Source organism: Phyllobates terribilis, unplaced genomic scaffold (assembly GCF_046119375.1).
Source record: "Phyllobates terribilis strain yellow unplaced genomic scaffold, ASM4611937v1 Scaffold_11__3_contigs__length_659146591, whole genome shotgun sequence".
In the NCBI taxonomy this organism is placed as follows: domain Eukaryota; kingdom Metazoa; phylum Chordata; class Amphibia; order Anura; family Dendrobatidae; genus Phyllobates; species Phyllobates terribilis.
Window position 1 is genome coordinate 531039369 of NW_027362771.1, and position 16079 is coordinate 531055447.

At 46.4% G+C, this 16079-nt stretch overlaps 1 protein-coding gene across 1 annotated transcript in view; it reads left to right on the forward strand.

Moving 5' to 3' along the window:
* The first annotated feature begins 6249 nt into the window (after nucleotides 1-6249).
* LOC141166758 (all-trans-retinol 13,14-reductase-like) overlaps nucleotides 6250-16079 on the forward strand; it is a 48684-nt gene continuing 38854 nt past the window's right edge. Inside the window, 2 exon segments of the mRNA XM_073653740.1 lie at nucleotides 6250-6479; nucleotides 6482-6529. Of these exon segments, the coding sequence (XP_073509841.1) occupies nucleotides 6374-6479; nucleotides 6482-6529 (154 nt within the window). The 5' untranslated portion in view covers nucleotides 6250-6373.

Below are 16079 nucleotides of genomic sequence, written 5' to 3' on the forward strand. Positions count from 1 at the left end.
AGGAGAAGACCGCCTTCACCACCCCGATGGGATTAAGTGAATTCAACTGTATGTCATTCGGGCTCTGCAATGCACCGGGGACCTTCCAGAGGCTGATGGAATGCTGTCTAGGGCACCGAAACTTCGAGACGGTCCTACTTTACCTGGACGACGTGATTGTATATTCGAAGACCTACGAGGACCATCTAAAACACCTGGCAGAGGTGTTCGAAGCCCTGGCAGGCTATGGCCTGAAGGTGAAGCCCTCAAAGTGTCACCTGTTGAAAAAGGAAGGTACAGTACCTAGGACACGTGGTGAGTGCAGAGGGAGTAGCCCCCGACCCCGACAAGGTTACAGTAATCAAGAGCTGGCCAAGCCCCTCTAACATCAAAGAAGTGAGGCAATTCCTCGGGTTGGTAGGCTACTACCGAAGGTTCATCCCCGGGTTCACCAAGATGGCAGCCCCTATGCAGGACAATCTAAGACCAGAAGCCAAAAGCCACCCTTCAAGTGGGACAAGCCAGAAGAGGAGTCCTTCCGCCAGCTGAAGATGGCCCTCACGGGGGATGAGATCCTGGCCTACCCCGATTATGGCCAGCCTTTTATCCTCCACACCGATGCCAGTAATGTGGGGCTAGGAGCCGTACTGTCCCAAAATCAACAGGGAAGAGAAAGGGTGATCGCGTACGCCAGCCGGAAGCTGAGGCCCACTGAAAGAAACCCGGAGAATTACAGCTCCTTCAAGCTAGAATTCTTGGCAGTGGTGTGGGCCGTCACAGAAAGGTTTAAACATTACCTGGCCTCCGCAAAGTTCACTGTGTACACGGACAACAACCCGTTGACACACCTGGACAATGCAAGACTTGGTGCCCTGGAACAGCAGTGGATGGCCCGGCTATCAAATTATGACTTCACAATCAAATACCGGGCGGGCAAAAATAACGCCAATGCAGACCCCCTATCAAGAATGCCCCACCTACCCGAAGGATAAGAAGCCTCAGAAGAGCTGGAGGAAGTAGAGCTCCCTGCGTTCCACCGGTATGGGGCCACTCAGTATTCTCACCGGGTAAGAGACAAAGACCTAACCACCATCATGTTCAACCCCTTACCCCACCACGGCTGGGCTGAAACGCAAGATAGTGACCCTGCAATTCGCCTGGTGAAAGACCTGTTGACCCAGGCGGACACTAGCCCTGGCCCGGAAGCTCCAGAGGAAGCCAAGCAGTTATGGAAGGAGAAAAGCAGGCTGTTCCTCTACGAGGGTAAGCTGTGCAGAAGGCTTGTCAACCACCGGACGCATGAACTGACCTGGCAGGTAGTGGTCCCAAGTCAAGATGCAGCAATGGTCCTGGAGGCCTACCATGACAGAGCGGGGCACTTCGGGTGGAAGAAACTGGAGTTCCTACTGAGAGAGCGGTTCTACTGGGTCGGTATGAGAGGGGCCATAGAGAAGTGGTGCAGGGACTGCGGCCCATGTAACCTCAGAAGGAAGGTCGGTACCAGCCAGAAGACACCCTTGAGGCCCATCGTCACCAGGCAGCCTCTTGAGCTGGTAGCTCTGGATCATGTAAAATTGGCTCCAAGCCGGTCGGGCTACGTCTATGCCCTGACAATAGTGGACCACTATTCCCGGTTCCTGGTGGTGGTTCCCGTTAAAGACTTGACAGCTCAAACAGCGGCCAGAGCCTTCCAACAACACTTCTGCCGTCCACACGGGTATCCGGAACAGGCCTTGACAGATCAAGGTCCAGCGTTCGAGGCGGAAATCTTCCTGGAGTTCTGCAACCTCCACGGCTGTAAGAAGATTCGGACAACGCCTTACCACCCGCAAACCAACGGGCTGTGTGAGAAAATGAATAATATCGTCATTGATCTCCTCAAGACGTTGCCCCTGGAGGAACGCAGCCTGTGGCCGGAGAAGCTGCCAGACCTGATAGACTTATACAACCATATCCCGGTGAATGCTACCAACTGCACCCCGGCTTACCTGATGCGAGCAAGACCAGGTAAGCTGCCTATGGACCTGGAGATGGGAGTCCTGACACCCGAGGACACCTCCCCAGATGTGGACTGGGATAAGGAACGGCGGCTACATTACAAGAAGGTACAGGAGAGTGTGGAGAGGAGTCTGGCTCAAGCGAGAGAAAAGCAAGAGAGGCTCTTCAACCAACACGCCCCCGCTGGTCCCCTGGAACCTGGTGAGCAGGTCCTGAAGCGGAAGAGAAGGCTTCACAAGCTAGATGACCAGTGGGAGAGCGACCCGTACACAGTACTGCCGTACAACCACGACAACCCGAAGGTATGTGTAATTACCAGGGATGGAGGAGAAACCACTAGCACCGTCTCCAGAGACCACCTAAAAAGGTGCCCCGAGCAACTGCAGAGTCCGAGTGAAGATCAAGATGACCTTGAACCCGTAGTGGACAAGGAAGAAATGGTTAGCACAGTTCTTGGAGAGCTCCCCCGGTCCTGGACTCGGATAAATGATGCCATAGTGGTACCCGTCCTACACTTCCTTCAACCTACCCAGCAGGAGCCTACAGGAGAGCAGGAAGAACAAGAAGAAGAAGCAGCCCTGGAGGCAGAAGAACCCATGCCAGCAGCCCAGGAGAGTCAACCCTCTGCTGACAGTGAGCCTGCCATGCCTGCGGTAAACCAAAGGACCCACAGACAGCTGCCTGCCCTGCCTGTAAACCCAGCTAGTAGCTGTACCCTTAATGCTAGTGGGGAAAGCCAGGTTAGACCACCAGCAGACAGTGGGCTATGCAGGTCAACCCGGAGCACTAGGGATCAAATACCAGCTCGCTGGAAGATTTAAATATACAGCTCGCTGGAAGATTTAAATGCTGTATATTGCAAATGTTTTATACTTGTTACCTGGTTATTAATACTGTTTTTCCCAGTTTTCCTAGATACAATGGACTGACAGGTTATGGACAGTGAATAACCGGAACTACCATGTAGATAGTTGCACTTGGTGCCCTCTTGCAAAGATGGACACAGAAGAAAAACCTGTCCGGCGTGGCCTCCTTGTGGTCCAAAGTAGTTAGCTTTTACCTTGCCGCCACGCCCAAGGCCAGGAACTTGGGGTTTATAGGTACAGGTCCCCACATTGTGGAAAACTTCACCTAGTTGGGTGATATGGACACCCGGTCACGGAAGCGCCGTGACCTTAAGGACAAAATGCACTTGTAAATATGTTATTGTTTATACCCTGTTTGTTGTTGGCCAAAAAGGCTTAGTCCCGGAGTACTAAACTTTACTAGGGGGGAATGTGTCACCCCAGGCCTGGATGCCACAAATAATAAAGGCTGTGTCTGAGAGCAGGAGGGAGGTTCCCTGGTTAGGGACAATTAGCATACAGCACCTCCTGTCCCAGGCCAGTAGGGGGAGCTGGCTGCCCCTATAAAAGCTAGAACTGGGGGCAGAGTTAGAGAGAACTGGACGACCTAGCTCAGGACTGAGACTAGTCCCAGAGAAGGAGGGACAGTTCAGCTGTAGCTGAGGAGTCCGTGAGGCAGAGGAGAAACTGCAAGCCAGGGACAGAGGCAACGAGAGCCGGTCCTGGCAGAGAACCAATCTACCGGACATTGGGGTCCGAGGCTGTCAGGGTTATAAGCCCAGCAGCAGAGAACCAATCCGCGAGGGATTTCATGTCCTTTGGCCTAAGAAGCCCGGAGGCTCCGCCACAACAGAAGGGACCAGCAAGGCCAAGAGAGGCCAAAGGTAAAAGGAACCCAAGTGGCAAGCCATACGGGCGAGAAGTACACCCAGCTCAGGGACGTGGGCTATTACACCACGAAGAGGGGGATAGTCAGAAAGAGCATAGAGAGAATGGTAGGCCTACACACTCACCCTGACCAGTGGGGCTCGCCCGAATGCTCTCAGACACCCAGGCCCATTCCTAACCAGTACCACCGTTGGGTCAGTAATAATACCTACAATAAAGACCCTGGACTGTTTGAAGTGGACTCTGAACTCTTACTATTGTGGCCTGCACTATCACCCCCAGCATCCACCTACACTGCCCTGAGGCTACACTCTTCCCGTGGGGAGTTATCCTACCCCTGTGCTGCACACCAACACCAGCCTCAGCGGTCTGCCTTGCAGCGGCGGTTATCCCTGACCGCAATCCATGGGTGGCGTAGTCGGACATTCAAAACACTGATAAATAGACTGCCACAATTTGGTCTGACCACCCTGAGCCACGGGATCGGGTTGTCACTACTACCCCCAGCATCGTACAGAAGCCCGGTTCCGGGTACCCCACGGCCCAGGGGGCGAGTCAGATGCCCCTCTACATACCCCATGCCCTTCACACCAGCCACACAGCCGCCTGGATGCCCGTCTACATACCCCATGCCTCCTCACACCAGCCACGCAGCCTCCTGGATACCCCTCCACATACCCTATGCCCCCTAAAACCAGCCACGCAGCCCCCTGGATGCCCCTCTATATACCCCATGCCCCCTAAAACCAGCCACGCAGCCTCCTGGATGCCCCTCTACATACCCCCTCACACCAGCCACGCAGCCTCCTGGATGCCCCTCTACATACCCCATACCCCCTCACACCAGCCATGCAGCCCCCTGGATGCCCCTCTACATACCCCATGCCCCTCACACCAGCCACGCAGCCCCCTGGATGCCCCTCTACATACCCCATGCCACCTCACACCAGCCACACAGCCCCCTGGATGTCCCTCTACATTTCCCATGCCCCTCACACCAGCCCCCTGGCTGCCCCTCTACATACCCCATGCCTACTCACACCAGCCACACAGCCCCCTGGATGTCCCTTTGCATACCCCATGCCCCTCACACCAGCCACGCAGCCCCCTGGCTTCCCCTCTACAAACCCCATGCCTACTCACACCAGCCCCCTGGATGCCCCTCTACATACCCCATGCCCCCTCACACCAGCCACGCAGCCCCCTGGATAACCCTCTACATACCCCATGCCCCCTCACATCAGCCAGACAGCCCCCTTTATGCCTCCACAGCATTTATTCACATGGTCAGTTCTCCCCACCTCAGTCCTCACAGCACAACGCTGAACACGAGCCCCGGCACAACGTGCGCACTGCTGCAGCTGCAGGTGGAATAGTGTCCACTGGACTGAGAAGGCCCCGCCCCTTCTGGTGACGTCATGATAGAATAAAATCACTCCTCCCCCTCAAGAAATCAACTCCAATCTACACGCTACCGTACCAGTTCTCCCCTTCGGACAGTAGCTACTCCCAACTAGATGGCTGTCACAGCCGGAGAGGTTCAGCACCTCCATTAGCCGGGTGTCCAGACTTGCATCTCTCTGCAGACTCTCTAGCACACACTCTGACTAACTTTCCCAGTCTCCCCTGGGGCAGGGCTGACTACTCCCTGTCTACTACAACTCCGGTAACCCCTCTAGATGCTGGATGATTCTAAATCACCAGCTTCAACCCATCACACACAACCATCTCCAAAGCAGGTGGAATTGTGCATTATGATGAGCTATTGGACTGCAAAGGGCCCATATATTGTTCTTGAACATTTTCTGTGTCCGCCACTAAATTGCATTAATAGAACATGCGAATATAACACACCTTTAGTTATAAACCTTATTCGCTAAAAGTGTAAAGAACAACTGCAGCAGATTCTAAAAATCAGCAGAATACCCTAAAATCCTAAAGATTTTCCTATTAGATTTAATTCACTGTTGGACAATAGGTGAAATCAGTATAAAAAAAACTGCACCAAAATCATTAATGAAATTTACATGTAGCAAATTGTGGATTTAGGTGCAGATTTTTAGGACGGTTTCATAATGTCATTTTTACCCCGTGTGTAAGAATCGTAAGACAATACATAGTTCTGCACCCATCATGTGATATATTAGAGATTTATTAGTGCAAGCTTAAAATAACCCACATTTTACAATCCCTATAAAATGATATCAATTCTAGCAGTAAGCGATTAAAGGTCAAACAGTATCTTACAATAAGTTACCGTTAGCGACACAGACTATGATGATAATAGGGATCATTCCCTACTGATTCCGGGGACATCAGACTGCATTGAACAGTCTAATAATCCTACCCAGTGTGTCAGGATTGCACAATGCTGGAGAAGTCGTATATTACAATGACTGTCATAATTCTGTCTGATCAGTAGTTGGCACTCGTTCCCCCTGTGCCCTTGTTGGCACTGTATATTTATAACTGTCTGGTGTGTTTGCACTGGATGAATTGCAGCTAGGACTATGGGATAGGTGGAGTTATAGGGTCAGGGCCAGCCCCGTACTGTGCGATTGGTGGAGTTATAGGGTCAGGGCCAGCCCCATTCTCTGTATACAAGAGCAGCACACTGACAGGCAGCTTCTCACACATTCAGCAGCTTCCGCACAGTTGCAGACATGTGGCTTTATATTATAACAGGGGTCGTCCTCATCTTCATCATCATAAAGTCATGGCTGGGCAGTCGAGGTCCGAACCCATTTGCCGTGGACACCCGGAGACCCCAGGACCGGTCGTGTTTGATAAGGCAATGAAGAGGAAAGTGATAAAGAATGGTAAGACGCTGCAGCTTGGGCCGATCTGTGTCTTTGTGTAGTGATTCAGGTCTGTTTCTTCTTTTGGAGACCCCCCTAGTTTGTGTAGGGAGACGATAATTATGCAATCTAAGCAGGTTGACCCGGTCACCCAAAGAACGAGCAAAACGCTCAGTCGTCGGGTGAAATGATCTTTCATTTTGCGCAAAAGATCATCGTTCTGGGCAGCACATCCTCCAGTGTAAACAGGACCTGCGCTGCCGAGAACAATGGCAGCCTATCTCCCCAGAATGATCTATTACTGATCGTTCTGTGCGCATCAGAAGGGCGGGCGGCCTGTGTAAACAGGTTATGAAATGGCAAACGTGATGCTGGCCGGTGATCGGTTAAAGGCCCCGTCACACATAACGAGATCGCTAGCGAGATCGTTGATACGTCACTTTTTTTGTGACGCAATAGCGATCTTGCTAGCGATCTCGTTATGTCTGACAGGTAGCAATGATCAGGCCCCTGCTGTGAGATCGCTGATCATTACAAAGCTTCCTGGACCATTCCTGGGTCGTTGCGCTCCCGCTGGGCAGTGTGCATCGCTGTATTTGACACCTTATCAACGACCTCGTCAGCGATTCAGAACTGAGACAGGTAGGCGTGCATAAATTGGACTTTTCCGCGCCCCTCGTCCCTGATTGGTGGTCGCTACTGCGTTCTCATTTTCCGCCGTGCATAAAGAAGGCAACAGAATAGCGATTCCATCCTTTGTTTCTGACCTCGTGCTGGATTGCAGATCCTAGCAGAATTCTCCGGGCTGTTGATATCCGTTCATTCGACTGAGTCCTGATTTTGCGGATCGTTGTAGCGTTCTCCGGCTGGGCGCGGAAAAGTAATTTTATGCACGCCTTTGTGACACAGTACAGTCCCTATCAAGGTGTGGATCGTTGAAATAGCTGCTGTGTGAAAGCGTCCCAACGACCGCCGAGATCGTTAGTTAAATCGCTGGGGCGGCCGAAATCGTTGGGAAGTTCTGCATGTTTGACAGCTCCCCAGCGATCACGAAACGACTCTCCAGCGATCCCAAAACCGTGACGTAATAACGATCTCGCTAGCGATCTCGTTATGTGTGACGGGGCCTTTAGGCTGCTCATCACACAGTGTAAATGGACCCTTCTATATAAGACAATGGACAATGCTTCCTGGGGAAAAGCTATTCAATTTGCATTGTATAATCGTATCAAACACAGCTCTGCTACATCTGACAACCTCAGCCCTGCAAACACTGGGTGCCATCAATAATGCTGAGACTGCACGTACTGCTTCTGTAACCATGGCAGGTTGGGAGCATATAAGTAAATGAATACTTCCTATGTGTTACACCTATACTATGGTATCCATGACACAATCATGTGACAGGGGGAGCGTCGACTCCTGTGCAAGATCATCATGGGCTGTGCTGAAGTTCCTATGTCTAACACAGGGGGCAGCAGATCTCAGTTGAAATCCAGCCAGATGCATCATCTGTAAAATAAAAGTAAGGGTATGTTCACATGTGGCTTTTTTACAGTGTTTTTTTTTTTTTTATTTTCTGCAGGAAAAACATTGCGTAAAATTCAGGCGGTTTTACTTTTTTTTTTTTTCTCCATTCATTAGAATGCATATACGCTGAAAAAATGTAAATTCTTTGGAGCCCAGCTGCTCAAAAAACGAGCGTTAATAAACCAAGCGTGTGCATGAGTTTTTAATATTTTTTTTTAATTTTTTTTAAATCTCATTCCCTTTGCTGCTACTGTAAAATGCAGCACTTTTGCTGCAAAAAAACCCCAAACCTGCCACATGTGAACATCTAAAGTTGCATTGAAACGGACTGATCGCTGACCACTAACGTTCCACAATCGAGTCAATCTCCGCTCTTTTACAAAGGCGGCTAATACGACTGTTCGATCCCCGCACAACATCATGTTCTTGGCAGCACATCGTCCTCTGCATAAATGCACATCGGGGGGCTTAGTACATAAAATATGTCTTCCTGGGAATAATGGCTTGCTAGTTTTACAGCAAGGAAGGTAAAAACACCAGTGGATAAAAAGTTATCCCTGTCATGTCGTTGGAAACTTTTATTAACTGTTTCCTAGTTGCAGAGGCCCTGATTCATTATTTGCGGGTGGTGCACATGGTTCATAAATTTTGAGCAAAGTAAAAAATTGTCTTTATGCGTTAACCATTTTTGCCACTTTTTAGTGCAAAAAGTTGCGCTCTTTTTTTACAAAATGATGCAAAAATTGCATAAAATTCTGGCATATATGAAATTACTTGAAAGTGGGTGGGGGAGGGGGAATTATCAGAGTGTGATCCAATTCTCCCAGATGAGGAGAAGATGGAGAAAAAAAAATGTATCCATCTTCTCCATTGTGTCAGTGCGCAGAAATCAGACTGCACTCCGATATCACAGTATCAGAGTGCAGTCCGATGTTTTCCACGCAATCATTGACTTGCATGGCCGAGTGGCATTCAAATATCAGATCAAACTCGGGCATGCAGTGAATTCTTATTTTTTTTCCTTGGATGGTCTCTGTCCGAGGAAAGCCATGATCTTGGAGATCTCTATCACCAAAACAAGTACTATCAGGCCACGTTCACGCATTCAGTATTCGGTCAGTATTTTACCTCAGTATTTGTAAGCCAAAACCAGGAGTGGAACAATCAGATGAAAAGTATAATAGAAACACGTCACCACTTCTGGATTTATCACCCACTCCTGGTTTTGGCTTACAAATACTGAGGTAAAATACTGACCAAATACTGAACGTGTGAACGTGGCCTAAACCATAATCCCGACTGTCTGTACAGTCAACACTGGAAGGAAAATGAAAGAAAAGATTCACTCAAACTGTGAAAGTCAGACATGTGAAACCGGCCTAAAGATACCCATACACATAAGACTGTCAGCCGAACCAATCAATGTTGGCGGGTTTGAGCAACACTGTAATGTGTATGGAGGCCGGACAACTGATTGTCGGGGAAAATGACAATCGGGCAAGACCAATTTTGGACTGCTAATCGCTTTGTTCAGCCGCTGCTGGATAAATGTGACGACTGCTCTCTCATAGAGAACACAGGAGCGCTCCTGTGTATGGGAGAGGCAGCCAAGATGGCCGAAATATTGTTCAGCCGATAGCTGACTAATGTATATGGCCGGCTTAACAGAGATTGTCTGTTTCTGATAACACTGTGATATTTCCTATCAGGTCAAGTTACAGTGATTTTCCTATATTATAATATTGTTAGGCCATTAACCCTTTCATGGTCACATAACATAAAATGATATCATATGGTCGCGGTGGGTGTATGACATTACTGCGCCCGCCTTATAACAGGCAGATGCCGGCTCTGTTACACAGCCAGCATCTGTGTGTAATAACAGCGGTTAGGTGTTCAATCAGAGGTGTGTATATAATATCATTGCCATTTCGCACGTGCATCGGCTCCCATGAAAGCAGCGCAATGGCATCAAACTAATAGGTTGTCTCGGCAGCCGCGGGCCTGCTGAAGGCCCCCTTAACTGCCATTTTGGTCCTTCTGTGAAGCTCAGCCTGTGACTGATCTTCACAGGAGACCTCAATTTCACTATATACTGCAACACTGTGCAATTGCATAATGTAGTATAAGTGATCAAACAATCGAATGTTTAAGTCCTCTCAGGAGATTAAAAGTTAGAATAAAAAAAATAAAAAATAAAAAAATTAATTCCCCCCCAGCTCCTTTTTGTCACTTAAAAATGAAGAAATAAAAAAAATTAACATATTTGGTATCCCTTCATCCATACAAGTTTGATCTATCAAAACGCCGAAAAGAAAGAGTTGAAATGAACAGCTTTTTCAGGGGCTGCACTCCCCACAAAAATTGTAAAAAAAGAGAAAAAAACGTCGTATGTAAGCCAAAATGGTATCAATAAAAACTACAGCTCATCATGCTAAAAGCAAGCCACCACATAGCTCCATCGATGGAAAATAAAAAAAGTTATAGGTTCCAGAAAATGGTGACATGAACAAAAATATATATATTTTTCTACATCTTTGACATACAAAAAAATCCCTTTATAAGTTTGGTATTTCCATACTCACATACAAGAATCATACTGCTAGGTCATTTTTTACTGAGTAATGAATGCCATAAAAACAATACCTAAAAAACAATGGTGGATTTAACATTGATGGAAGTGATCACAAAGAAATTCTCTTCCAAAAGCTCTTCTTCTCACCGGTCAACCTATTTTTTTTTCATCCATATTCTTTATTACATTTTTTTTTAATTTTACAGCCAAAACAAAAAAAAAACCACCATACATCAACCTTAGAGGTCTACATTTAACATATGACATGGATATAATTATAAAAAAGTGCAACATTTAACATAACATCACCTTACAAAACAGCATAAATTTACTTAAAACATAATTCATATCTGCTAGCATATATGCATAATGATAGTACAGTAGGTATTCATTTTCCCTTTCAGATCTTCCATTGTGGGAATAAAGGGAGACTTCCATTTCAGTGCTATGCATTGTCTGGCAGAAATTAATATATGTATTACCATCCATTTAAACTTATGCAGATTACATTCATTCCAATATTCAACACTGTAAGGGCTGGATTCGGTGCTAATTGGACCCCTATTAAACTAGAGATCAACCCAAAGACCAAGGACCAAAAGGGTCCTATCTTAGGGCAAAACCACCATACATGACATAATGTGCCAACTTGCAGAGATTCCTTCCAACATTTATCCGAATAATTTGGGCTACAATGTGCTAATTCAGACGGATAAAGATACAATCTCATATGGATCTTCTTCAGTTGTTCATGATGATTAATACATCTTGATGTTTTCTGTACCCAAGCTATCGCATTATGCCAATTCTGGATATCTAAATCCATTTCCCAGTTAAGCATGTACGCCAATTTCCACTCCTCTAATTGGCTACTATTCAAGATTTTATAAATTAAAGACATTCCTTGAGGGCACACGGTCCGGATTAGCTGCGGTTTTGACGCTGCAGAATTTTTGCACCATTTCCGCACCTAATATGCAAATTAGGTTACTTGCGGTTTTTGGTGCGGTTTTTACATGCGGTTTTGCCACATGCGTTTTTTTATACGTTTTTTATGCATGTGTTTTTCATGTCTTCGTGTTGAAACTTTATTGATCATCATGTAGCGTTTTTGTGTGCGTTTCCGCTGTGTAAACGCTATTGAAACACGCATGCGGTTTTTACGCATGCGGATTTTCCTCTTCTAATGCAAGTCTACGGGGAAAATCCGCATGCGTTTCCGGAAGAGAAATTGACATGCTGCGGTCTGGAAAGACGCGCCTCATGTTAGTTTTCGAGTGGTGCACAAAAACGCAAAGTGGACATGGGATTTCTTGAAATCCCATCCACTATGCTGTAACATCTGGCCGCTGCGGTTTTGATGCTGCATAAAAACGCAACGTCAATACCGAAGCAAATCCGCACTGTACAGTCATGGCCAAAAGTATTGAGAATGACACCAAAATTATATTTTCACATGATCTGCTGGCCTCTGGTTTTTATTAGTGTTTGTCTAATGTTTGTATCACATACAGAAATATAATTGCAATCATATCATGAGTACCAATAGGTTATATTGACAGTTAGAATGAGTTAATGCAGCAAGTCAATATTTGCAGTGTTGCCCCTTCTTCTTCAAGACCTCTGTAATTCTCCCTGGCATGCTCTCAATCAACTTTTGGACCAAATCCTGACTGATAGCAGTCCATTCTTGCATAATCAATTCTTGCATTTTGCCAGAATTTGTTCGTTTTTGTTTGTCCACCCGTCTCTTGATGATTGACCACAAGTTCTCAATGGGATTAAGATCTGGGGAGTTTCCAGGTCATGGACCCAAAATCTCTATGTTTTGTTCCATGAGCCATTTAGTTATCACCTTTGCTTTATGGCAAAGTGCTCCATCATGCTGGAAAAGGCATTGTTGGGCGCCAAGCTGCTCTTGGACGGTTGGGAGAAGTTGCTCGTGGAGGAAATTCTGGTACCATTCTTTATTCATGGCTGTGTTTTTAGGCAAGACTGTGAGTGAGCCGATTCCCTTGGCTGAGAAGCAACCCCACACATGAATGGTTTCAGGATGCTTTACAGTTGGCATGAGACAAGACTGGTGGTAGCGCTCACCTCTTCTTCTCCGAATAAGCTGTTTTCCAGATGTCCCAAACAATCGAAATGACTTTGCCCCAGTCCTCAGCAGTCCACTCCCTGTACCTTTTGCAGAATATCAGTCGGTCCCTGATGTTTTTTCTGGAGAGAAGCGGCTTCTTTGCTGCCCTCCTTGAAACCAGCCCTTGCTCAAAGAGTCTCCGCCTCACTGTGCGTGCAGAAGCACTCACACCAGCCTGCTGCCATTCCTGAGCAAGCTCAGCACTGCTGGTAGTCCGATCCCGAAGCTGAAACAGTTTTAAGATATGGTCCTGGTGCTGGCTGGTCTTTCTTGGGCGCCCTGGAGCCTTTTTGACAACCATGGAAGCTCTCTCCTTGAAGTTCTTGATGATGCAATAGATTGTTGACTGAGGTGCAATCTTTGTAGCTGCGATACTCTTCCCTGTTAGGCTATTTTTGTGCAGTGCAATGATGGCTGCACGTGTTTCTTTAGAGATAACCATGGTTAACTGAAGAGAAACAATGATACCAAGAACCAGCCTCCTTTTAAAGTGTCCAGTGATGTCATTCTTACTTAATCATGACTGATTGATTGCCAGCCCTGTCCTCATCAACACCCACACCTGTGTTAATGGATCAATCACTAAAACGATGTTAGCTGCTCCTTTTAAGGCAGGACTGCAATGATGTTGAAATGTGTTTTGGGGGTTAAAGTTCATTTTCTGGGCAAATATTGACTTTGCTAGTACAGTAATTGCTGTTAAGCTGATCACTCTTTGACATTCAGGAGTATATGCAAATTGCCATTACAAAAAATGAAGCAGTAAACTTTGGAAAAAGTACTATTTGTCTCATTCTCAATACTTTTGGCCATGACTGTATGCACATACCCTAAGGTATAGGTGTGTCTGCACAAACGGTTAGAAACCGACATGAGGGTGGTATGAGGGCCCGACGTCCACAGATCGGGGTTGTGCTCACAGCCCAACACCGTGCAGGACGCTTGGCATTTGCCACAGAACACCAGGATTGGCAAAGTCGCCACTGGCTCCCTGTGCTCTTCACAGATGAAAGCAGGTTCACACTGAGCACATGTGACAGACATGACAGAGTCTGGAGACGCCGTGGAGAGCGATCTGCTGCCTGCAACATCCTTCAGCATGACCGGTTTGGCAGTGGGTCAGTAATGATGTGGGGTGGCATTTCTTTGGAGGGCCGCACAGACCTCCATGTGCTCGCCAGAGGAAGCCTGACTGCCATTGGGTACCGAGATGAGATCCTCAGACCCCTTGTGAGACCATACACTGGTGCGGTTGGCCCTGGGTTCCTCCTAATGCAGGACAATGCCAGACCTCATGTGGCTGGAGTGTGTCAGCAGTTCCTGCAAGATGAAGGCATTGAAGCTATGGACTGGCCCGCCCGTTCCCCAGACCTGAATCCGATTGAGCACATCTGGGACATCATGTCTTGCTCCATCCACCAACGTCACGTTGCACCACAGACTGTCCAGGAGTTGGCGGATGCTTTAGTCCAGGTCTGGGAAGAGATCCCACAGGAGACCATCCGCAACCTCATCAGGAGCATGCCCAGGCGTTGTAGGGAGGTCATACTGGCACGTGGAGGCCACACACAATACTGAGCCTCATTTTGACTTGTTTTAAGGACATTACATCAAAGTTGGATCAGCCTGTAGTGTGTATTTCCACTTTAATTTTGGGGGTGACTCCAAATCCAGGCCTCCATTGGTTAATAAATTTGATTTCCATTGATGATTTTTGTGTGATTTTGTTGTCAGCACTTTCAACTTTGTACAGAACAAAGTATTCAATGAGAATATTTAATTCATTCAGATTTAGGATGTGTTATTTGAGTGTTCCCTTTATTTTTTTGAGCAGTGCATTAAATGGGAAATTTATATGGGTGAGGGAAAAACAAGAGTTTCAAAAATAATTATTTCCAATCCCTTTAGATTAGGGGGTATGGGAGTTCTGGATTTTTGGCCTATTATAAAGCTGCTATTCTTGATTCAACAAAGGATTGGTGGTTGGAAGAAGATTCTCATAGATGAATGCAAATTGAATCTTTTTATGCCAATTGTGGTTCTACAAGGAGAACACTTGAAATTGAATATCTAAAGCCAACAGTCGTCTCTCCTTGTTTACCAACTATCGGCAACGATATATTCTTGGAATTACTGGGCCAGAAGGAATTTGTCGATTTCTCTGGCAAATATTTCTATTAGGTCTATAGAATTTCATATTCCTTATTTAAATCTAGCACTATGGCAGAGGAGGAGAATGAATACACTAGCAGATATATTTGATAGCTTAGTTCTTATGCCATATGATACCATCAGAAATAAATATTGTTTGAGTAAAAGTTGTTTCTATCAATATTTACAAATTAGACATTTCCTAGCGTTATGTTCTTTAGATAAAGGAAATCCTGGAGGCCTACTCCGGAAGTTTTTAAATAATGTGAACTCCACGACCAAGTGTATGTGCACACGGTGTGGATTTTCTGCGGTTTTGAAGCTGCGGTTTTATGCAGCATCAAAACCGCAGCGGCCAGATGTTACAGCATAGTGGATGGGATTTCAAGAAATCCCATGTCCAATATGCGTTTTTGTGCACCTGCGGAAACTGACATGAGGTGCGTTTTTCAGATCTGCAGCATGTCTATTTCTTTTTGCGGAAACGCATGCGGATTTTCCCCATAAACTTGCATAAAATCCGAATGCGTGAAAACCGCACAAAAAAACGCTACATGACGATCAATAAAGTTTGTTTAAAAAAAAACTATTCTCTAATTTCAACATGAAGACATGAAAAACGCATGCATAAAAACTGCATAAAAAAAAACGCACCAAAAACCACAAGCAACCTAATTTTAATATTAGGTGCGGAAATGATGCAGAAATTCTGCAGCGTCAGAACCGCAGCAAATCCGCACCGTGTGCACATACCCTTAGGGTATTGTTGAGTATCTTTCTAGCTCCATTTTAAGTGAACTATATATAATATCAAAATTCTCCTGTACCAATAAATGTGTAGATGTAAGGATTATGCCTAAATATGAAATTCCCTTTTCAGCCCACTTTGAAGGGGAATAAAGTCTCTAGCCTGCTTTTAGTTTGATAGGGAATATGAATAGGAAAAATTGGACCCATTAAGTTTATAATACGAAACATTGGTAAAGTTCATCAAATTTCTGTTAATGGCCTGGAGGGATTTTTCCACATTTGTGCACGTTAAGATGACATCGTCCGCATAAAGTCCGATTACATGATGCAGATCTCCCACTTTTATACCTGAAATATCCGGATTAGCACGAATGAACTCCGCCAAGGGCTCCATGGCTAATGCAAAAATAATTGGGGGTAGTGGG